The 23,525-nt window shown below is 40.1% G+C and overlaps 2 protein-coding genes and 1 long non-coding RNA gene across 4 annotated transcripts in view; 1 reads left to right on the top strand and 2 right to left on the bottom strand.

Annotated features, from left to right (window-relative positions):
- Positions 1 to 271: 271 nt before the first annotated feature.
- Positions 272 to 6,925, bottom strand: LOC110059634 (glutathione S-transferase 3, mitochondrial-like). Its single transcript, XM_020766357.2, has 5 exons — positions 6,764 to 6,925; positions 3,856 to 3,920; positions 2,854 to 2,911; positions 1,958 to 2,030; positions 272 to 872 (listed from the first exon to the last, which is right to left on the bottom strand). The coding sequence occupies exons 1-5, from the start codon at positions 6,884 to 6,886 to the stop codon at positions 766 to 768; spliced, it is 426 nt and encodes a 141-aa protein (XP_020622016.1). The 5' UTR covers positions 6,887 to 6,925; the 3' UTR covers positions 272 to 765.
- Positions 6,926 to 11,640: 4,715 nt separating this feature from the next.
- LOC149116956 (uncharacterized) lies at positions 11,641 to 20,567 on the top strand. Its single transcript, XR_016205520.1, has 3 exons — positions 11,641 to 12,502; positions 14,930 to 18,265; positions 19,226 to 20,567. It is a non-coding gene; the product is annotated as an uncharacterized LOC149116956 (long non-coding RNA).
- Positions 19,640 to 23,525, bottom strand: part of LOC110059645 (leucine-rich repeat serine/threonine-protein kinase 1-like) — a 34,068-nt gene continuing 30,182 nt past the window's right edge. For both annotated transcript variants that reach the window (XM_020766369.2, XM_020766370.2), the window contains exons 32-34: positions 22,590 to 23,191; positions 22,123 to 22,176; positions 19,640 to 21,423 (exon numbers count right to left, since the gene is read on the bottom strand). In XM_020766369.2, coding sequence (XP_020622028.2) covers positions 21,071 to 21,423; positions 22,123 to 22,176; positions 22,590 to 23,191 — 1,009 coding nt within the window. In that variant the 3' untranslated portion in view covers positions 19,640 to 21,070. The remainder of the gene's footprint in view (positions 21,424 to 22,122; positions 22,177 to 22,589; positions 23,192 to 23,525) is intronic.

Raw genomic sequence — 23,525 nt, 5'->3', positions numbered from 1 at the left:
TTTATTACCATTTTAAAAATGTATTGGCAACATCGACTAAAACAAAGAACACATATCAGTGCGATACTAATTAAAAATCGTGGTTTACTGTTTTAGTTTACCTCACTAGTACAGGCACGACAAGAGGGAGTTTACAGTTTATGAGTTCGGTTAAATTTGACTCGAGTTTGAATTTTGAGTTCTAGTTTAAGAGTCAACAACTAGGGGATGGATCTGCATTTGAAGAACTTTATGGAAAAAGCTTTTTACAGACAATAGTGTAAACATAACCGTATTATGCAACTCTTTATACCTACAAATGAAATCTACCCAGTCCCAGACTAATCAGAGTTCTAATTCAGCTAACTAGAGTGCTACATAAAATAAAGCGCTAACTGAGTGTGCTAAAAAAAGGTGCTAAATAAGCTGACCAGAGTGCTAATTAGGCTAACCAGAGTGCTATTCAGGCTAACTGGTGTACTAAATATGCATGTATTAAGGCCAACTGGAGCAGAACATGTAATTAAGCTAACTAAGATGCTATTCAGGGTAAAGAAAGAATCTTGAAATTTTAACTCGATCTCAAATTCAAAACTGCCACTTAAAGCAAAATGAAAACCAATCATTACATTGCATGTCCAAGTGTCGTTATTTCATACTCGTTTTTTTTTTGTTTCGTCGCACATTCTGTTTCACATGTAGCTACATTACAAGTCAAAAGAAAATGTCTGCTGAGCAACGTCACAAATCTGTTAAAACTTTGTTCACTCTAGAAATGTCTCTTGCTTAGGCGCTGATCACACCTGTCAAACGGAGCCCTAGCTTTACAGTGCAGCCTAACAGGGCGAAGAGACCAAGGTAGCCAAAGCTTCCTCTCATGCGCTTTTTAGGATCTGGAATGACAAAGAATTCACATTGAAAGAAACAGTCACTGAATTTTTCAATCAAAATGATGCTAAAAAAAAAAACAACAGCACTAGTAGTTTGTATTAGAAGAGGTGAACAGTGTATGGGAACAGTGCAAGTGTAATGTGATATAGATAAAAACGCCCGTAATAGCTCTTAATAAAGGAGCTGCTAAATCAAACATGGCGATCCAGTCAGCACTTTTGTCTCGTTATACCAATTCGAATAAATCGTATCTTTCATCCACAAGTAAGGTCGATTTTCCTTTGAGGTTACAAGTGTGAGGGGAGGAAAGGTGAGTCGCCCACTCGCGACCAGTTCTTAATAACTGGTTGCAAACACTTGATTTTTGGTCACATTGGCCAACAGTGAGTCATAATTTCAAGCCCTGTAAATACTCGCAATGTCTCTCTCACCCAGGTGTATAAATAGGCACTAGCAAATTTAAAGGGGCTCAATGTATTTTGAGTTATTTTGGCCACATACAAAATTTCCTTTAAATGGTAGGAAACCTGAAAATAACAGTTTAATCAGATAGAAAAACACCAAAGAGATAATGATAAACCATAAAGGAACAACGATGGCTAAGGATGAAGAAGATTAACACGGATTACAAACGACAAATTTGAAAAATTGAGGGCTAAACTTTTCAACGTGCACAAACCGTGACTGAGCTCCTTAAATGATGGGGGTAACCCTGTGATGGACTAGCACGGCATAAAGGAAGGAAACACTGCTAATAACATACTGCCACAGAAATCATATCAGCTCCAGAAGTAGGCACCACTTGGCCTGACGCAGATACCTTTTCACTCACCTGCTCATTCACAAGGCAGGGCCCATGCCATATATAAATCAAAGGACACTTAAGACGTTTTTCTTAGTCAAATGTTAAATCAGCCTGTTATGATTTTTATCTGTTTTATGCCTTTTAGGGACTGCTTGTGTTTTTATAGATGTATCTTTTTATCTTTTGTGTTTTAATAACAGGACCCCCTTTGATACCAGTACTTGCAGACTGACAGGGTTATCTTGTATAAATAATATTATACTTCATGTTAACTCTATTTACCTCCTGTGTAGTATCCATGGGCATAGAACAAGCGGGAAACAACCCACACCGCTCCTGCTACAGAGCATACAACCTAAACACAAATAGAAAGGAAACACAAAATTAAGCCAACATGTAAGGCTGCACCAATACACCAATACCATGTGATCTTGTTTGTCCGGTGTGAATATTGATACTGTAGTTGAAGAGAGCATTGGTACATAACTATACAGCAAATAAGTGGTGATAGGTCAACAAGTGTAGAAGTTTGTGCCTAATAACTGTAACAAAGTCCTTGCCAAAACACAGCCTTTGATCCATTGACTAGTGATTGTTTTAAAAACAGAAACAACATACGATCTGCACTGGTTTCACTTGCTTTGATTCATTGAAGATGGTGGCAAGAAATGCACCCTTTGGTTGACAGCTGCACATCACTGTGCACAGTCATCAAAACACATGGGAGGCTGATGACACGTGTTTGCCTGTTTCTCTTACTTGTCGGGGGTTGTTGCATGTCACTTCTCGTATTGTATTTTGGCCCTTTTATTGAGGTACGTATCATATCACGGGAAAATGTACACACTGTCACATCATTGCAGCCCTATAACATGCACTGATAAAAGATAAATAAATGTACAAATCCTAACTTGAGTTTATATAGACATTCTAGAGGTTGGGATGGTTAGAAAGTGTACTGCACCTGGGGCATCTGATCTCTATCGAAATTTCCACCTTTCAGAAATTTAACTAACAGTCTAGATTCATGGGTAGATTCCCAAGTAGGTATTTTGTAAACATGAGTAACAGGGGAATCATCCCACCCACTCAATTTCTTTATTTCCTCGAGATAAAGAATTCATTAACCACTCCCCCCAACACATGCTATGATAATTCACTCTTTTCATCTGACTCACAGGATGTTCCAGACCTCCGAGCAGCAGGAGGGACAAAAACTGAGTATAATTTTCAAGCCTATACAACAACAAAAGGACAAAATTACCAATGCATATAAATTAAACAGAGCTTATAATTGTTGCAGTCACACATTTTGCTCCTGAGGATTAAACATTTTGAGTGGAAGTTCAATTCCCAGCTGGCAGGAGATTGAGCAACCAGCTTAACAGTATTACAAAGTATTGCAAATAGTAGGAGTCTGTAACACGGTACTATCCAGGCTCAAAAAAAGTGCCATCCGGTCGTCTGGGACAAATAGATTCTCCTTCTGGGCAAGTGCCTTTTCATTCTCACTTGCCCAATGGGCAAGAGATCAGGAAAGTCATCTGCCAACTAAATCATTAAAAGAACCAACTAAGACTTGCCCTGGGAAAGATATATTCAAGAGCTACTTGTCCCATGGGCAAGCTGGAATTAAAGTTTTTTTTCGGGCCCTGGACTATAATGAACATGATCAGCTAGTGATAATCAAACTCCCTCCATGCAGTATTGTACAAAAAGATAGCAAACTGCTCTCCTTTGAATTTACTGACATTAACTGACTATGAAGAACTACACTTTCTCAGGGATCAAAAATTGTATTCCAGGGCTGTTTTAGTATCATTTAACTGAAAATCCCATGGACACTGTATATATTCATTTCTGTTTTTCTAGTCTCCCAGCAAAGGAAAACAACAATTAAATGTCAAATTATAAATGACAACCACTGTCTCTTTCCATTGATTTGCTAGGAAAAACTGCATTATCCATTGGTTCTTTCTGACAAATGTTCAACACCCCTGGATTTTGTCACCTTTAAGAAATCTGAATGGAAACAAAGACTTGTCATTTAATTTAATAAGTTTTGCCTCATGACCAAGGCGTAGCTGGCCTTCCCCTTGATACACCACTACCAATAATTTCTTTTACATCTCACTAACGCTATGTTACTTGTTTCCATACATTAACATTTTTTAACTTACGTGTTTAAATGTGCTCTTTGAATGCAGTTGAAAATGGGTTTATTTTCATCATACATCTTTGGATACTGTCAAAGAAAGAAACAAACACAAGATACACTGTAAGATCATCAAACAACACACAACCAAGAAAATAAAACAAAGTTATGGTGTATAATTTTGTACATAAAATGAATGTATAATTGATTCAATTTCCACTGGCTTGGAAGTGAAGGACAATGTGTTCTATTCATTTTTCCTTCCTAATACGTGTTATAAAAACCTGTGTTTGACCCAAATTTCTCAAAAACCTACATGCATGTACATCCCATGATTAACTTCCAATAATCATAGTAATATTTAGAGGTGAATCACATTCACAACCAAAATTAAAGGAAGCTGTAACACGGACTATGCTTTTCATGTAAAAGACTTACAAAGATCACATCTTTATTTCAGATTAATTTGTCAAGTACAGATATTTATTTTTAGATATTTATATTTTACGTTGCACACAGTCCTTTCAAAGAAACAGCTACTTCATGCGGAGAAGTTAGGTACAGTACTTTTGCCTGAGGAATCACAGCAATTTAACAGATCTGAAATAACATTTAACTAGTAGTGAGATTGCCCCTTAATTTTATATTTATCACAAGAATGAGCAAAGAGACTTAACGCCTACAAATTCTTTAGAATTCTGTGATATTGGACAGAAAATGAGACTGAAGTAATCCTCCGTAGGAAAAAAGATGCCAAGCGATACATTTAACCATAGTTCTTAGCGCAAGGAAACCTTAACGTTCATAAAAATGTACGGAAACGTCAAAAATCTTCAAACCTAGGCTACTCAATGTCCTTAGTACAGGGACAAATATTGTAAAAATGTAGCTTTCTTTGTGCTTTATAGGCTGTGTTACGTTTGCAAGGCATTGTGGCAAAACGTACAGCCACCATGTTTTTTCATACAGGGGGTTGCAAATTACTTCAATGAAAACTTGGGACACAAGATCATGGTTACTGCACTGGAAATCAGTTTGCAGTGGTTCAATAGACATCCAGTGTAAAACCAAAAGGAGATGCCAAAAAAAAAAAAAAATTTCTTTACTACAGTTGTAACCAAAAAACAATTTTGAACTTATACATGTATAGTACTTACAAAAATAAAATATAGCGTGATTTGCAGAAAATGTGTGAAACATTGTATCAGGAAATGCAATAAAATGCCTGCTAGGGAAGTATCTGGTCTCTACAGTGTATTGGCATCAGTACATTATTTGCCTACTGCTAGCAACACTGGAAGAGCTTGTGTTTGTTCCATCAGATACAAGAAGGCCATCCTCAGAGGCCCAGTGAGAAATAGTCGGTTCTGGTGGAAGTCAAACAGGTGAAAGCCAAGCAAACCAAAGACTATCTGTCCCTGGGTTTTGCTCAAGGATATATAATGCCTGAATGAACAACTCTAAGATGGTCCCAATGCAGACCTTGATGTTTTATTCAACCGCTGTCCTTTAGGACGCTATGTTGGTGAGTAAAAAGGTCAATCTTCTCTTATCTCCCAAATCCTATCAATAAAATTATACATAATGGGCCTTGTGCAATTGTCCGTGAAATTAACAAAAAATTTTAAAACCCTTTGATTGAGTGAGTTAGTGAGTGAGAAGAAGCAGCACAGTGCTCCTTCACTGCTTTAACAGTTGAAAATTTAAAAAGATGATCGAAGACTTTTAATCAACTGGTGTTCAAATGTCTAAATACGATAGAAAAGTACAAGTCAAGCATTTTTATACCCTGCTCAAGATGGTTTCTTAGAATTATTTGAGTTTCATTTGGCAACAATGTTCGGTAAATTAATGCACATTGTCATTCACAGACATCAAGCTTATATTTTCTCACTTTTGTTAATAAATAATGCTTGTTCATAGCGTAATTTGCTTCTTGCAAAGACACATGTACCAGATGTATTTTTTACTTGTTTTTCTTCTTGATTGCTCTTTTAGAAATTCACATGACAGCACAAGAAGTATTTCCTTTTATTTAAAGTTGCAATTCCAAATACAGTTGAACCTGCAGAACTGACCCCCCAAAATGTCAAGCCTTGGTGACTGTTTATGGGAGGTGGTTGCTTACAGGAGCTTCGACCATCTTTGGTCAAAATTTATGTCATTAGCATATGGTAACTGCAGAGACTTATCCCACGTTTTAATGTTTTATTCATGTGAAGAGTCAATTTTGAGAAAAAATTCAGTGCTTCCCATTGAGAAATTTGCATCTCTTGTACTACCCAGGAATGCAATAATGTTACAACACCTTATTATCCAATTTCTGCTTTATTATTGGTCAGGTGGTTGTTTATAGGAGGTTAAAAACAAAAGAAAATTTCAATCTTCAGGCTGTAAAAGTGGTTGCGGTGGTTTAGTATACGAGAGGTGGCTGCTTACAGGAGGTTTCAAATAGAGGGATGTCTTGGAAACCTTTAAGTACTTTAGAAAACTGGTTGCTGAGGAGAGGTAGTCACAACCGGAGGTTCGACTACACCACAAAGAATTTTACCATGAATATGGTAAAAATTTTACAAACCTGGGAGGAAATTTATAAATAAATTAAAATAAATGGCAGCAAATGCTTTGGAATAATTGCAAAAGAAAGACATGACTTTAATTTACTTTATTTGCATATTCCTAAAAGTTACTCACAACCGAACAAGTCCAAAGGTCTTTGCTATGAAACTGGAGGAAGAGTCACGTGCAAGACTACAAGTAAGCTTATAATATACCGCCTGTTAAACTAAAATCACAATGAATATTTATTGTACAGTGCTGGTATAAGGAACATGGACTAGCAATATTAATTGGAAAATCACTAGCAAGATGGAAGCATGAAACTCGCTTCTTCCAGGCTACAAAAGAAAATCAAATAGAAGTTATATACATACAGGTACATTGTACTGCTTTCGTGCTTTCCCCACGTTCATTCCCAGGTAAGCAATCATGAACCCAGAGGAAACGGTTGTGAGGACAACATATCCGTACTCCTTTGCTACAACTAACGACGCCATTTTGGATTCCAGCTGCCTGGAATTAAATCGAGGCTTAGACCACATGCTTACCACGTGCTTGGAAGGTTTTGATTGGTTGAAAAACTGAGACAATCAAACAAACCAATCAAATCAATCTTCTTGTGACGTATTGTCTTCCACGCTATTTGACCAGACTTACCGGCAATTTCGTTCATTTACTGCCGTTTGACGTATTTGAACTGTGGAGTTCTTGCAGAAGGTGACACTCCGAGGTCGAAGGTTGTCTCAGATTAGCAAAGGAAATAGAGAATGAAGTGCTCAGTATTTCTGGTTGCCGTGGGCCTTTTGGCCGTGATGGTTGTTTATAGCAGCGCCACTACTACGATTGTTGCTGCTCCTTCAAGCGCCGCCACAAACGCATCTGCTAGTCAAACACAAGCCAGCAACGCCACTACTACACCAGCGACAACGACGGAACCTACTACAACAACAAGCGTTGGGGTTAACGTTTTGCCATCGGCTTTTATTATGAGTGTGGCCATCTTGGTAGCTGCTCTCCAGTAAACATTTTTTTTCGTGTCACTTGTGAATGCAGTTGCCGCCACACCTAATTACACCGACGAACTTGCAAATAAGCTTATAACATTTAGTTTGGTTGTTGCCTCAATCTTTGGACCATTTCCTCAATACTGAGATACATAGACTGGATTTCATCATTTCCTACTGACAAACTTCAATGTATTTAATTCATGATATTCTACCACAAAGAGATTTCTGGACCACATGGTGCTATTACAAAACTGAAAAACTTTGCGAACGCGTGAAGATGGCGTGGCCTTCCACAAGAGTATGCGGCCTGCAAGAAAACTTTGTGTAACTGTAAGCTTTTTTTCGTCTTCAATTTAATACAACAAACTGTCATGTTAGGTTATTCATTATTTTGGCGTTTGTGCTTGTTTCACAAATTTGCATTTTGTGAGGAAGAAATCCCGACTTTATCGTTTCTAAAACGACGCTTACAATTTAAGGTAATTTTTGCTCTGCTGTGAATAATCGCGGACACCGTATGTTTTCCATCTTTCGTACTTGTCGTCTTCTGTTTGTAATTTTCATTATTCTCTTTATGTAGTTTGAGAAAATAAACCTTGCACATTTTGAACATGGGCGCTGTCGAGCGCCTTTGAAATCTACTGTTTTGAGGGTAGAGATTTTTTCCGATGTGAAGATTTTGTCCAGGTTTTCTCGTTTTTCTGCTTGAGTTCAATAAACTTGATCGCTTATCAACATGTGTAATTGGTTTCTGGTGTGATCTGACAACCCCCAAATATTCAATTTTTGTGAAAATTAAGTTTGAAGTAAGCTTGTCTGACCATCGAGAGGTTTCCTTCGGTCGAATGCATTTTCTTTTATGGTCGTTTTTGCCTTTGTTGCCTGCCGGGGTGGTCTTGACTGTAAAATGTGAACATGATGTGGGAGAGAGCATTTGGCCATCCAAAGTGAAATTTCCTTGGCATTTGTCCGCCATTTCGGAAGCAACAACTGTTTGGTTTTGACATAAATATTTTGACGTAAGATTTTAATTATGCCCACTTTCGGTTGGTATTTACTGATGTTACTAGTTTCTTGAAGCGGACTTGAGAAATTAGGGAAAACTTCAGGAAGTGAATCTGTGAAACAATCTCTCGGTGCTTCATGGTTTGAAGATAGAAGTGTAGAGGTGATCTTGATTTGTTTTGATTCCCAGTTATAATTATGAGGCAGCTGTCGTCATTAAGTATTTATGGCTTTTGTCTTGCTTCGAATAAGATGTTGAGTCTGTGAATAAACTACAGCTCCATGTTAATGGTCACTTAAGTGACATCGAATCGACTTTGTAAACAACAATCAATTTAAAGATGAAGATTTTGTCAATGAGGGTTTGTTGACTTGTGCTTCTGTTTGCGGTACATATTAAAATCAAACAGCATTCGATTTGATAACCACTCAAAAGATTAATTGTGCTAAAATCCATTTTCATTTAATTATTTTTTGTTGCTATGGCATCGTAATTTCCCTAATGACCGAAAGTGATATTTTTGAAATGTTGCAATACCTACTGGTGGGTTAATAATAGAGAAAATTAGGCCCGTTCCAAACGCCGCTCCATTCATGCGCCGAACCTAACTGAAGAGTTAAGTACGGCAGAAGAGCGGCGTTTGAATCAGTTTGGTTCGGCAGGTGAGGTTTGGTGCGACAAACAACATTAAATTCGGCAGGGTCTGTCGCACTATGCGACGTTGGAGCGGCAGCTGATTCATACGGCGTTCTCCTCATGCGTCGAACCTAATGCATAAATTACTGTAATTTATTTTTCATATAACGGGACTCGTGATTGGCTCAATTGATTGGCTCAAACTTGAGTGGCGTGACCAGTCACGCATGAAGCTCAAAGTCGTCGCTAAAAATAAAGACAGCAAAATACCATTATGAGAAACGGGGCTGTGGAAGCGAGTTTCTTTAGCGCAAATTCATTTTTTGCTTTTTCTTCGTGATAATAGCCCAGCTTATTAGATTTCACTTTAACAAGTCGATTTAACCGGGAGAAAACCTATCTAAATACAAACACACAGATAACAGCAGATAACAGCAGATAACAGCGAAATGTTAGTCACAGCTTTTCCATTTGGACAGAGTTCGTGAATTCAGGACGCATATTTTCTCGTCGAAAATTGTTACCACCGGCTTCCCGAATCAAGTTCGACGCAAGTACGCCGTCTGAACGAGCTGTCGCTCCAAAGTCGCGCTAAAGTCGAACTTAATCAAGTTTGGTTTTTACATACGTGCCCAAACTATCATTGTTTTGATAAGCTTGCTTTGTTGTTGAAGTCAAAATTCATTAATAATGTAGTTTCTTGACAGTTTGATAAAAGGAATTTTAAAAGTAGTGCCTCTCTCAGGATGACGATATCGGAAAGGTATGGTGTTTTAACCGGTAGCTAAGGAAACTTTGTATCCAGGTAACACAGCTGAGGGTTTGGTAACTAAACTTGCTTGCGGTTCGTAAAAAAATAGCCTGCGGAACAAGCTGTTTCGCGAGGCAGCAAAACGAAAAAAACCGCCTGCTCTAGACACACATGTTTCCGCAGGCTAAGAAAAACAACATATCCAGAAATCCAACACCAGCCGTGTTTGTATTTGCATGAACTGCTGGACGCAAGCCTGATTTCAGGCAAACTGGAATGAGTTTACATGCAATAATTTTGAGCAGAACGATATCAGTCCATACTCTCAGCTCGGGAAAATTATGGAAGTTTACAGGCTAATGAAGAAGCTTGAGGGAAGAACATAGTTTCCATCTGCATTCATCCGCTTGCATGGCAACTGCATGCGTTCCTTTGTAGAAAAACGACGACCGAACGAGTGGGCGACAGACACTTCAGCTGTTTAACAGCCCCCAGTGCCTTTCTAAAATTAAGATGTTTTGAAAAGATGGTAACCCCTGGATCCTTTTAAACACTGTGTTCTGAAAAAACAATTTAATGGACCATTGTATGTTTGAAATCGGAGAGTGAAAAACAGTTACCGGTAAACTCCTTTGATAGGATGACAACCAGTGCAGAGATTAAACTGAAATATCTTAAGCCTCAGTCAGATAGACAGGGATAGACGAAAAATACAACGGCTGAAACTGATTTTTCGAGTCTTGGCGATTCAGGAGACAAACAAGTGCTTCTTGCCGTGTTTGTCGGCTTCTCATCCATTATTCATCACGCTAACAAAGCCCCGCCAACAACGTAACAGCAAGACTGCTATAATTTTGATTAGTGCAAATTACTAATAAAATATGGGCACGTTCCCATCTGTTGCAGGTGCTTTGGCAGAATTCAGTCCTACTCCCAAGGTCATCAACATGAAGCTGCGCTTGGACAGTTCATTGCTCAAATACATAGACAGATAACCAGTCAGTGTAAAACGCAGGCTGCAGACCGGGGGTAAAATGCAGGCCGAGGGTAACTGCAACGGTAACTGCAGACTTTTGCAGTACTGTATTGTGCTATTTCCATTATCGAGTGCTGACTGAAAACAATATTATTCAGGCTAATCACAGCGAAAGTCTGCACTCCAGTTAGCCTGAAAATCACTCAGCTTAGGTTAGCCTGAATATCAATAAGGTTAGCGTCAATGCTCCGGTTAGCCTGTTTACGGTTGGCCTAATGATGGAAACGTATATATAGTCTGCAGTCTGCATTTTACAACCGGTCCGCAGTCTGGTTTCACACTGACTGGATAGATCACTAAACATATTCTTGAAGTAACACCGAGTTCTTACGTCGAACATAAAAGAAATGCATGGTAGTACACCTGTGTGGTGTCTGATTGGTCGATCCTTGCGCGCCAAAATTGAGATCCTAGTGACAACCAATCAGGGACACAACACTGATCTTCAGTGCCACGTCATCAGTTTCGAAATGAGAGGGCCTGATAACTAGTTCCACCCGAATAAATGCGCTTTACTTTGATGCAGACGATCGATGAAATATCGATATTGTTTTCATCAAAAACCTTTTCCTAGTGAAGATGCAGCCCTATAGTTTTGCAGTGGGGAAATGAAATCATACCTACCCCAATAGTTAACGCAAGAGAGAATAAAGAGAAGAGATTTCGTCTTCCATATATGACTTGTTATCAAGGTAATCCCTCTCAACCTATTTATAGATACCTGTATGAAATTTTGGCCACACGTTAATTTAGTGATTTCCGCGTAAATTTTGGAACACGAGTCACTTAACTTGCGTGACTTCACGAACTTATTATTTTTTTTGAAGTTAAACCAGTGCCCGAGGTGAGCAGCACCACTGCGAACTATTTGAGATGCAAAACCATTTTTATTTTCTCCTACGCGTTTCGTGTGACTAGCGCACACTTCGTCAGCGAGTTTTATAATACAACCAAGTATACCTGTATATACAGGAGTACCCGTCGGATCCGCTCCGCAAAATATCCGCTCTGCAGACTAAAGTTGAGCTGGCTGGGAATCTTAGCAATAAACAGAATCTTGCTGAGAATTTAGCTTATCGAGAGCTAGCGAGCTGGGAATTTTTTTTTTTTTTTTGGTGTTCAAATAGCTTACAATGTGGTTTTACGAATCAGTTCTGGCTGGAAATTACGTTCCGGATGCGATCACTGACTGTGTGTCACTTGACACTCTGACTGCTTGACCTTTTGTTTGAAAACATGCTTACAATATAATGTTAGTTGTTTATTAAAGTTTTATTTACCAGCAAACAATAGAAGTCTGTTCTGCTGTCATTTATAGCGTGAAATTAGATCGGTTTCTTTTCCCTTGACGCTCCTTTATCCCACGTTCAGTTGTATGTTTAACCACCGTTGATCCGGTCGTGGAAAATCATCATCTGTTCTGCTTTCATGTTCTACCGTGACACAACTGGTTATCTGGTAATGACGTTTCTTCGTTCGTGCAGTCTTTTCACATTTTTCCCTGGGGCCCGGTGAGACTCCGGTAACCTCATAATATTTTGGAACTAAAACATTGTTCCCGTATAATTTTGTGTCCAACGGTCGGTTTCAAGCGCGGTCAAATTTTGCCGACTAGTTGTTTGAGGGTTTGGCTGCCAGAGAACTCTGAGGACTCCACTGATAAATTCAAAGGTTCAGGTAAGAACTACTTTGGAGTTGAACTAGTTTAATCAGCCTATGTATTTAATATTGATAATGTTAAGCAATGTGTGTGGGAAGAGCCGGCGCAGTTTTTCAAACTGTATTCGCCACTGCATTGTATTTCAAACCCAACGGAAAGTGCAGCTTCAGGAAGACAGTGAAAGCAAGAAAAGGCCTAATATGTCTCAGAACTTGGAAGGGTTTTCGAAATTGTCAGTCCATTCATCCACAGTGATCCTACTTCCAAGTGTAACTTCAATTCTGTAATTTTAACGACCAGTAAAATCCGATCCCGGTGCTGCAGTCGATGATGACCGCTTTTTAACGCGTCAAACGTTAAAACATGAGCTATTGAAACACATTTGCCGCGTCTTGGACAAACTGACGAGATATTGAAATGATCATTTTTTCCCGGTGTAAGAAAGTATTGTTTCCATCGCTTTCTTTACTGAAGTCCGATCATGTTCTTTATATAACTGAAGGCTGATTACCTATTGCTGCCTTTTGGTATCGCCGAAAATTTGCCCTGAAAGAGCTGTTGACCAACACACCTGATTGATCTAGTTCCATGCTAATTGTACTGTACTTTGGCATTTAAAAGTAGGCAATCATATCATTCCAGGTTTCGTTCTTTCGGTGCCGGTAGCGCCAGGACAATAATGTGTAATTTAATTACTTATGCGTTCCCATTTGTTAAAGCGCGTGTTTTGCGCACAGTTTCTGTCAGAGAACAAGTTATTTTGCATGCCTGCGTTGCTACCGGAAATGGAGACATTTCGCCTTATTGTCCCTCTTTTTATCATGGCACAGACAGTGATTTTGTGGTGACGCGAAACACGGCACACGAAAAAATAGGGGAGGGGCGTGGCACCAGTTCACACCATTCACTGAATTCACGCTTCTGGGTCAGACAACGATCGAATAGTATCCCATGATGCAATTTTCTACGTACGTGACGCAACATCGAAGTTATCATGGATTTCAGCGTGAAATAACGTGGTTTCTCCGCAGTCTATTTCTTATATTTATTGCAGTAAAAGGTTAGAAAAGTGCATTATTTAAATCTTTGACACGATTATAATGTTTTGTAAGTTTTTAAGAGCGCAGCCTTATTACAGTATTCTTGTCTTTGATTGTGTTATATGACTATTCGCATCACAAAGTGTTCGTTGACCCGTAACAAGGTCATGAATATTCGCTTCTTTGCACAGTATGTTGATGTCTTCGATTTTTGGGCATTACGCCACAAAATATAGACATAATAAGGATTTTTGGCAAAGAAGTACCGAGAAGTACCCACATTTTTATGACCTTTTAAGCGATCGAAGTGGACTGAAATTTCGTAACACACCAGTGTTGCGTGTGTGAATGTCTGCTTCAAGTCTCAGTTCGTTTGGCGCTTTATTCCCGAGCTTCGTCATCTTTTAGAGTCAAAATGATTATTTTCGAAGGTGTTTTGGTTACTATTCTTTCCGAAACAGCAAAATGCTCAGCAGTGATAACTAGCCTTAGTAATGGAGTGTTTAACTTCGTAAATTTCAATAGTTCAGTGGAGCCGTAATCAAGAGATGTCATGCAGCAAACGGCACCACACGGAACAAGCCTGCTAAGAAGCGGACAAGAGATGTCAAAAGAAAAATCAGAAAACCCCTTTACTTCTCTTCGGAGAATGTACCTGTTGTAACTTATTCGTATCAGCGCAGGGCTTCTTGCCCCAGCGAATAATTCGTCCGTAGGCGAATTCACAACAACCACAGAGACGAGAGCTCTTCTTCTTTCGTCCATGCTTTCCACATAGCTTATATGTATTTCTCGACAGACCAACGAAACACAAGTAAAACCCTTCACTGTAACGGCAAAATTCTCCTTTGAAACGCAGTGAATATAAACTAACTCGGTACTCTTAAAAGCAGAAGCCCCGGAATCCAGACAAGTGTGAAAGCACGCCATAGCTTCATCGCGAGAGCGTGGAATAAATGATGACGTCACGTATGTAGTGATAATATAAACCTAAACCAGATGCATCATGGGATACTGTTCGATCGTCGTCTGCTTCTGGGTTATTGTTTGATGACGAAATGAGCGGTAAAAAATTATTCCACAATTATTGCTTTCTTAAACAGTTAAATCCTTGCTTCTTTGACTTGCCTCAGGGAATGTAATTTTCAGCAGCGTAACATCAGTTAAAATCTAAGACATTTCATTGAATACTCTCATGAATGAGCTATTTTTGTGAACATAGTTCTTGATCTAGATCTTACATTGAGGGGCCCGATAGTATCACCAGTTTTGTATATTATTATGTGTCCGTGGCTGTATGTGTATTTGGATGCATGTGTGTGTGTGTGTGTGGACGCGGGGAGGACGCCGGTATAAAAGGGATCATGCAGTATGTTACATTTTCTAAAACATATCATTTTTCAGGTGTAAAATAAATTGCGTGAACTATAAGAAGCACAGCTAAAGACGCTGCAAACATTACCCGATGTCATGGACTGGTACCCAAGAACAGATGAGCAAATTTGTTGATGAAACCACGAGATTAAGTTTGTGAATCTTTTATGCTGATCGTCCAGTGTATATTTATGACATTACATTGATCTGATTGATACATTTTGTTAACGAGTCTCTTGACGTAATGATGCTGTTAATAGCAATACTTATACGGTGAACGGCCTGTAACATCCCAACAATACCGGGGTCTTTGCTGCGAACTGAAACTTTGCACTTAACTGTGTGAAACTTTTACGGTGAACGGCCTGTAACATCCCAACCATGCCGGGGTCTTTGCTGCGAAACTTTGCACTTAACTGTGTGAAACTTTTACGGTGAACGGCCTGTAACATCCCAACAATGCCGGGGTCTTTGCTGCGAAACTTTGCAGTTAAGTGTGTGAAACTTTTACGGTGAACGGCCTGTAACATCCCAACCAAACCGGGGTCTTTGCTGCGAAACTTTGCACTTAAGTGTGTGAAACTTTTACGGTGAACGGCCTGTAACATCCCAACAATGCCGGGGTCTTTGCTGCGAAACTTTGCAGTTAAGTGTGTGAAACTTTTACGGTGAACGGCCTGTAACATCCCAACCAAACCGGGGTCTTTGCTGCGAAACTTTGCAGTTAAGTGTGTGAAACTTTTACGGTGAACGGCCTGTAACATCCCAACCAAACCGGGGTCTTTGCTGCGAAACTTTGCAGTTAAGTGTGTGAAACTTTTACGGTGAACGGCCTGTAACATCCCAACCAAACCGGGGTCTTTGCTGCGAAACTTTGCAGTTAAGTGTGTGAAACTTTTACGGTGAACGGCCTGTAACATCCCAACCAAACCGGGCTCTTTGCTGCGAAACTTTGCACTTAACTGTGTGAAACTTTTCGGTGAACGGCCTGTAACATCCCAACAATGCCGGGGTCTTTGCTGCGAAACTTTGCACTTAACTGTGTGAGACTTTTACGGTGAACGGCCTGTAACATCCCAACAATGCCGGGGTCTTTGCTGCGAAACTTTGGACTTAACTGTGTGAAACTTTTACGGTGAACGGCCTGTAACATCCCAACAATGCCGGGGTCTTTGCTGCGAAACTTTGCACTTAATTGTTTGAAACTTTTACGGTGAACGGCCTGTAACATCCCAACAATGCCGGGGTCTTTGCTGCGAAACTTTGCAGTTAAGTGTGTGAAACTTTTACGGTGAACGGCCTGTAACATCCCAACAATGCCGGGGTCTTTGCTGCGAAACTTTGCACTTAATTGTTTGAAACTTTTACGGTGAACGGCCTGTAACATCCCAACAATGCCGGGGTCTTTGCTGCGAAACTTTGGACTTAACTGTGTGAAACTTTTACGGTGAACGGCCTGTAACATCCCAACAATGCCGGGGTCTTTGCTGCGAAACTTCGCACTTAACTGTGTGAATCTTTTACGGTGAGCAGCTTGTAACATCCCAACAATGCCGGGGTCTTTGCTGCGAAACTTTGCACTTAAGTGTGTGAAACTTTTACGGTGAACGGCCTGTAACATCCCAACAATGCCGGGGTCTTTGCTGCGAAACTTTGCACTTAAGTGTGTGAAACTTTTACGGTGAACGGCCTGTAACATCCCAACAATGCCGGGGTCTTTGCTGCGAAACTTTGCACTTAATTGTTTGAAACTTTTACGGTGAACGGCCTGTAACATCCCAACAATGCCGGGGTCTTTGCTGCGAAACTTTGCACTTAATTGTTTGAAACTTTTACGGTGAACGGCCTGTAACATCCCAACAATGCCGGGGTCTTTGCTGCGAAACTTTGGACTTAACTGTGTGAAACTTTTACGGTGAACGGCCTGTAACATCCCAACAATGCCGGGGTCTTTGCTGCGAAACTTTGCACTTAATTGTTTGAAACTTTTACGGTGAACGGCCTGTAACATCCCAACAATGCCGGGGTCTTTGCTGCGAAACTTTGCACTTAAGTGTGTGAAACTTTTACGGTGAACGGCCTGTAACATCCCAACAATGCCGGGGTCTTTGCTGCGAAACTTTGCACTTAATTGTTTGAAACTTTTACGGTGAACGGCCTGTAACATCCCAACAATGCCGGGGTCTTTGCTGCGAAACTTTGGACTTAACTGTGTGAAACTTTTACGGTGAACGGCCTGTAACATCCCAACAATGCCGGGGTCTTTGCTGCGAAACTTTGCACTTAATTGTTTGAAACTTTTACGGTGAACGGCCTGTAACATCCCAACAATGCCGGGGTCTTTGCTGCGAAACTTTGCAGTTAAGTGTGTGAAACTTTTACGGTGAACGGCCTGTAACATCCCAACAATGCCGGGGTCTTTGCTGCGAAACTTTGCACTTAATTGTTTGAAACTTTTACGGTGAACGGCCTGTAACATCCCAACAATGCCGGGGTCTTTGCTGCGAAACTTTGGACTTAACTGTGTGAAACTTTTACGGTGAACGGCCTGTAACATCCCAACAATGCCGGGGTCTTTGCTGCGAAACTTCGCACTTAACTGTGTGAATCTTTTACGGTGAGCAGCTTGTAACAGCTTTCAAGTTAAATTAATTCAGTTGTGAAAGTTGTGTTGACAGTGCTTTGCAGTCTTGGGCAAGGCATGGATCAGTGACATGGACTGAGATGGATCAACAATATTCAAGGTATGTATTATCAAGATATTTTTTTATTCATTTTATGATAAAGATTCTAATGTGTTTATGCACTTTTATCTCGCAATTCCAGAGTAGGAAGCTAAGAGAAGACAGCTGTCCAAAGAAAAAGAAAAAGACGTTTTTCAATACTTTTGATGTAAACATGGTTTGCTAATCAATACTAAACCAGCTCCCTTTAGTTGTTTTAGGGAGCTGGCATAACCCTTTATTTTTCAAAAAAATCATTAGAAATAATTGTAAACTACTAAATCGGGGTAAACATATAAAGCGTGCTGCTGTTGTTGAAACTACAATCATTATTGGGCTAGCAATGTAGAAGTAAGGCCGATAGGTATTAGTAAAGGACTTCAACATTATTTTTTTGTTCATTTCCCTTACAGCATTATATAAAAGTAATTTTGCAAAAAGCATTTCTTTGGTGAAAGCAAGTTTGATCTGAATGTCTAGAAGGATTAGAGGGATCTTATTTTAAACATTAGCGTGAATCATTTCAGATGTCAGAACGTAAAGTGCCAAACTGTCACACGTATGCTGAACCTGGAAGGCATCTGAAGTATCGGAAAACAACGTGCTGGGAGACACCTTGTCCGATCGGCTTAAGACATAAATGGTAAGTTGCATTGTTTTTAAGGGATAAGATAATCAAAGTGTAGATTTTGCTCATAGCGGCAAAAATAACCACATATTGCTAATTTATCTCTAATAATAGTGAACAGATAATAGGCTGTTGAATAAAGGTCCTAAACAATGCGTTTGTTTTTAATCTAGGTCAAAACGCTGACCAGAACATTTTTTCGCCTATAATTGTCTTGCTGGCGTTTCAAATGTTACTCTTTACTGCTGGCTGGCTACTTGGCTGATTGTCATTTTTCTAGCTCGGTATTCAAAATTTTTATTATGTCTGGCTGGGAGTCTTATGAAATAAAGTCGATCTTGCTAGCAGTGAAGAGCGGATATTTTTTTCCCAGGAAAACTAATTATTAATGGTAATTGACGTGGGAGCACAGAATTAGTGCTTGGGAAGTCACATCTTAAATTTCCAGTGTAAGTGTCGTTGGTTACTCCTGTATATATACCTAAACACAAACAGAATTTTACATTTCGTAAAAAAACACTGGATATACAAACACGGTAATGCGTCAAGGAAACAGGCGGGAAATATGCAAGGCGTGACATATTTCAATCATGACAACTATTTGCACTAACTTTAATTTAGCGCCGATTTAAATTTAGCGACACTAAATTTTAGTGCATTTTTTAATTTAGCGATTTTTCTAAAAATCGCTAAATTCAAGTGTCACCAAAATTTCATGTAATAAGGTATGTTACTTAGTTCGCGAATAATGTTACCACGCGCGTTACAAGGATGTTTAATTGGAGTATGAATAAGCGTGAAAAGCCGCTTGGGCTGACCACGTGAGCAAAATCGCGTCATAGGATTGGCTATTTGTAGACCCTTCTGAGATTTCCGAAATTAGGAGTGATCTGAAAATAACTTGAGGAGAGTACCAATAAGGTCTATAAGGGGGTTTAAACCTCTCTTACCCTCATCCTCTCTTGTTTACGACAGTATAAACAGCAATATCAGTTTTGCTTTGTTTTCGGCCTGAAACGAAAACTGGGACTTCTGTAAATGAATTAGTGTGGACGGTACTTTGGAGAAGTTTGAAGCAGGAAAGGACAAGAGCACATATCAACTGAGATAGCAAGACGAAAATGGTCTTGGATAGGCCACACGCTGCGAAAACGAGCCGCTGACACGACTAAGCAGGCCTTGAAGTTGAATACGCAGGGCGAAAGGAAGGTGGGAAGACCAGTTAAGACATGGAGAAAGTCGACTGAAGAAGACATGAAGATGGCCAAAATCACCTGGAACAAAGCTGAGAAGGCACCAAACAGAGCCCGCTGACGGAGCATTGTTACCGCCCTTTACTACACTAGGAACCTAAAGGATTAAGTATTTACAGCAATGACAATATATATATTTTTAATTCTGTAGTATTTTATTTCATAGCATTTCTCTCCATAATCTCCTGTCACCAGCTGAACGTAATAAATTAAAAAGAATGTTATAAACTAAAATAACAGAAAAACGACGTTGATGGAAATAAAAAAAGTCTTAATAATCTTGTTAAAAATATCTCTTCCTTCAGAAGATCTATGGCAAAAACGAAGTAAAAAATATGACTTAAGGCATCAATTGATCGAAGATTTGAAAAATATAAAAATTAACCGCATTTTGAATGTGATTTTAAACCTAATCTAAAAAGGCATTAACAGCGGCGATTTTGCAAACCAGCCAACCTTTTAATCCTTTCAGTAATGAAGAGCTGAAACATTAATCTTTGAGGTAAATTCCATTAAATTGTTCTATTCATTCCAAATTGCAGCGATTTTCATACGTTCTTATAATCTAGTCCACGCCTACATCACGAGTGAACCACGCGTGGTACACACGTGCATTCCATGACTGAGCTTTTCTTTCATTCTACTACTGTTTGATTCGGTAAACTACTGACCAATGACCAGCGTAGGTTCAACTATAGTTACCACATTTTGAACTCATTACCTATATTATATTTAGTTGGGATTATATTGTATATGGTTTCTTATCTGGAGTAAATTTATTACGTTTTCACAGATATTCTATGGCCCTTCAGTAGGGCCGCTATATACTGACTAACAATTTGGTTCAAATTCTTCTTTAAGATTCAGCAAATAAACCATTACTACTGAATACCACGCTGGATCAATGCTCGACAACTGAGATGTATTGAAAGACCAACAGAACAAATAAGTAACAGGAATACTTTTATAAACACATTCCTGACAAACAAGAAAGTGCTGTAAACGGTAATTTGAAAAGGCAATGAAAAAATATATATTAAATATCAATTTGATGTCTGAGTTAACTTCAGCATGATTACTGTTCAATCCTAGAGTCTTACAGACACTGATTTCATATTCACGTAAAGTTTCTTTATATGTGTGTGCGACGGGATGCAGCTTCACTTAGGGACATACAATTATATTTTTGAGGGAGTGGGGGAGGGGGTTGTTGGGCAATTTTTGGGGCCGTGAAATATTTTTCTCACCTTTATGTTGAGAATGATTTTCTTTGGTGGGCAATAGCTCGTGCATACAAGAATATCTTTTAAAGTAACACACAGGACCTGGATAGTATGTAGGAAGCACTTGCTCGATTTTTCCCCCATGCACGATATTTTTTTGGAAATTGCCCAACCCCGTCTCCCCCCCCCCCCCCTCAAAAAATAATGGCCGTCCCTCATCTGTGTCTGTTGCAACACTGCTTGATTTCGAGGCATATAGAATGCGAAATGGTTCACATTCATTGTCGTACATTTTCTACTATTTAGCACGGGTTTATGTTTATTTCTACGGTATTTCTCCTACATCAACTTTCCCAAACGTCCGCAAGCCACACCAAACAAACGGACTCTTTCTTCAAGGTAGTATTTCCCCTCCGTCGACTTGGGTACGAGGTGTGACCGTAGAGACTGGCGCCAAGACTGCGGTAACCTCGTCCGCAACTTAGCACCAGTGCCTTTGTCTGTTCGCTCGCCGAGTGCGAAGTGATTACAGGGGTGGTTACCAAAGGCAGAAGGTGTCTGACCGACTCGTCATGGCAGCGTATAATTGTGTAAACCATAAGGGACAGGTTATTGCAGACGAGAATACACCCAAAGCTTGTACCAATGTACAGTTCTTTGTCCACCGCAAGGAGGGAGTTCACTTGGGCGCGGGATGCTTGTGGAAAAAAAAAGTAAAGTAAATATAAAAACGAAATACCAGGGACTGTTCAACAAGGTATTGAAAGCAGCCTGGCTTTGAACAATGTCCACTGTTAAGCTTACTTAATAGACACACCTCGCTAATTTTCAGCCCTCTCCTCGAGTCGCACACTCCATTTATTCTTTATAAGTGATATTTCTCTCATAAACTGAATGGTCTTGACAAAAAGTCTGACAACAATCTTGTCGCCGGGCACCATGACGTCGTTGTGGTCAGAGCGAAGGCACATTTTCCAGGAGTCTCTTAGGGAGTGTGTGGCTCGAAGAGAAGGTTGAAATTCAGGCTACGAAACACCATCGTACTTTTTTTCATTGTCCTTTTCGGTCAAAACATTTTTTATTTTCCCAAAGTGTTACGGACGTCATCTCAATGTTGCCAGCAGTCTAACCATCGCAACATTTTAAAAGACCTATTGTTTTTTTTTTCACGTATTCGCAACATATCACACGACTCTTTTTCACTAAAAGATGGAAGAGGAAAGTGCACGTATTTGTTAGTTCGCTTGATGTTGGTAGTTATCCAAATTCAGCTGCAAGTTATCACAGAAAGAGCTCTTCATCAACCTCAATCCCAGGGCCTCTCTTCTTTCGGGGCGGCAAGAAGAGAAACACTGGGAACGAGGTTTGCTCTTCGTTGTTTGTCACGCATGCTCACCACTCAAAGGATTCGGATCCGCTCCTCTCCTCACAGGCACTTTGCCTTTTGGACCTCCAAAGAAAGCAAAACAGTTAACCTCTCACGGAATTAATAGAAAGAATGCAAACAATCAAACCCGCTTGCGAGGGTGGCGTCTCGTCTGGCCGGCGGCTAATCTCGCTCTCTCGCGCTATCGTTAGCGTGACATGAGAGTTAGTGTTGGTGCTTCCCTTCATGAGAATGTAGCTCAAAACTTCACACTACCACCCTTAGCATTTTTGTCACATCGTAGAGGGATAACATTCGAGTCTCTTAGTACCACTAAAATTGGAAGGTGAAGAGATCATGAAGGGATGTTTTTTTTAATCTTCAGTCATGGGCAAACTTCCTTGGAGAAACGAAGGGAGGGAAAACGAGGAAGTAAAAGAAGGCGGGGGTAGAGAAGGGATAAGAGTAGAGATTGAGATCAGAAATTAGGTTGCTACCTTCAAATCTTGGTGGATGTTGTGAGCAATCCACACTGCGTACAATCTTCTTCTCCAGGGCATCCCACCGGAACACACGAGTGGCGGGGAACAAAGCCACCCACACGGACCTACCGACGGGATCATCTCCGCTGATGCTAGTCCCGGTAGTCTGACAAGTCTCAAGATGTGACACGCTGTGTTCTCTTTGCGAGGAAGCGTCCGGCTCACTGTCCTCAGCTGATTTGGTGCAAATCTGCTGGAGCTCTTCACCATCAAGAATTGTTATTCTTCCTCTCTCTTGTCCGCACCAAACTTCGCACACGTACTCGTCGCACGGACTGTTCCGATCATCAGAGTCCTCCGATGAGTCCCCCGCAGCCTCCGGCGGGGTTTCATTTCCCTGGGGTTTCTTCAACAGCAGAGCTGTCATACAATGAATGGGGATTCCGTTGCCGGTGTACACCCGGTTGGGCAGGAGCTCGTGAACTGGAGTCTGCCCCGCCAAGTCGGAGTAATGATAGTGATTAGAGATGTTGTCATTGTACGCCAAAACAGAACCATCCGCCAACGCCACTAGAACCCAGTTGGCTCGCGGCACATGGATCATGCTCAAGATGTACCTAAGCAAAATGCATACAGGGTGAGCCTGGGATATTTTGAAGAGTAACGTTTCCATACAACGACAAGTGCGTTTATTAGAAAACAAAACACCTCGGTTTACTTTTCTATTTTAGAACATCGCCTGGGTATTGCCCCTCCTCTGATTTGCTAAAATTAAAAGCATGCTGTTGTTGGGTTTTAAAATATATATTTTAATTTTTTATCAGAGCACAAAAAAGGTTCAAGTCTGTTCCAACCCTACGAGGATCCGAATTGCCACTCCCCCTGGATCCGATACTAGTCCATCGGAGGTTACTCTTCTCAGGTTGCCGTAGTAATCTGCTGGTACCTATT

The sequence above is a fragment of the Orbicella faveolata genome, unplaced genomic scaffold (genome assembly GCF_042242905.1).
Source record: "Orbicella faveolata isolate gen_17 unplaced genomic scaffold, um_ofav_v1 contig_12, whole genome shotgun sequence".
NCBI classification, from domain to species: domain Eukaryota; kingdom Metazoa; phylum Cnidaria; class Anthozoa; order Scleractinia; family Merulinidae; genus Orbicella; species Orbicella faveolata.
This window is presented reverse-complemented; position numbering and strand designations above follow the sequence as displayed.

Bases quoted from the DNA above. Each gene is read 5' to 3' on its own strand.
- LOC110059634 (XM_020766357.2), bottom strand. From the start codon at position 6,886: ATGGCGTCGTTAGTTGTAGCAAAGGAGTACGGATATGTTGTCCTCACA. The intron at 2,912-3,855 runs GTAAGTTAAAAA...GTTGTTGTATAG, and splicing joins CAAAGAGCACATTTAAACAC to GCTTGAAAATTATACTCAGT. The intron at 873-1,957 runs GTAAATAGAGTT...TTGTCATTCCAG, and splicing joins CCATGGATACTACACAGGAG to ATCCTAAAAAGCGCATGAGA.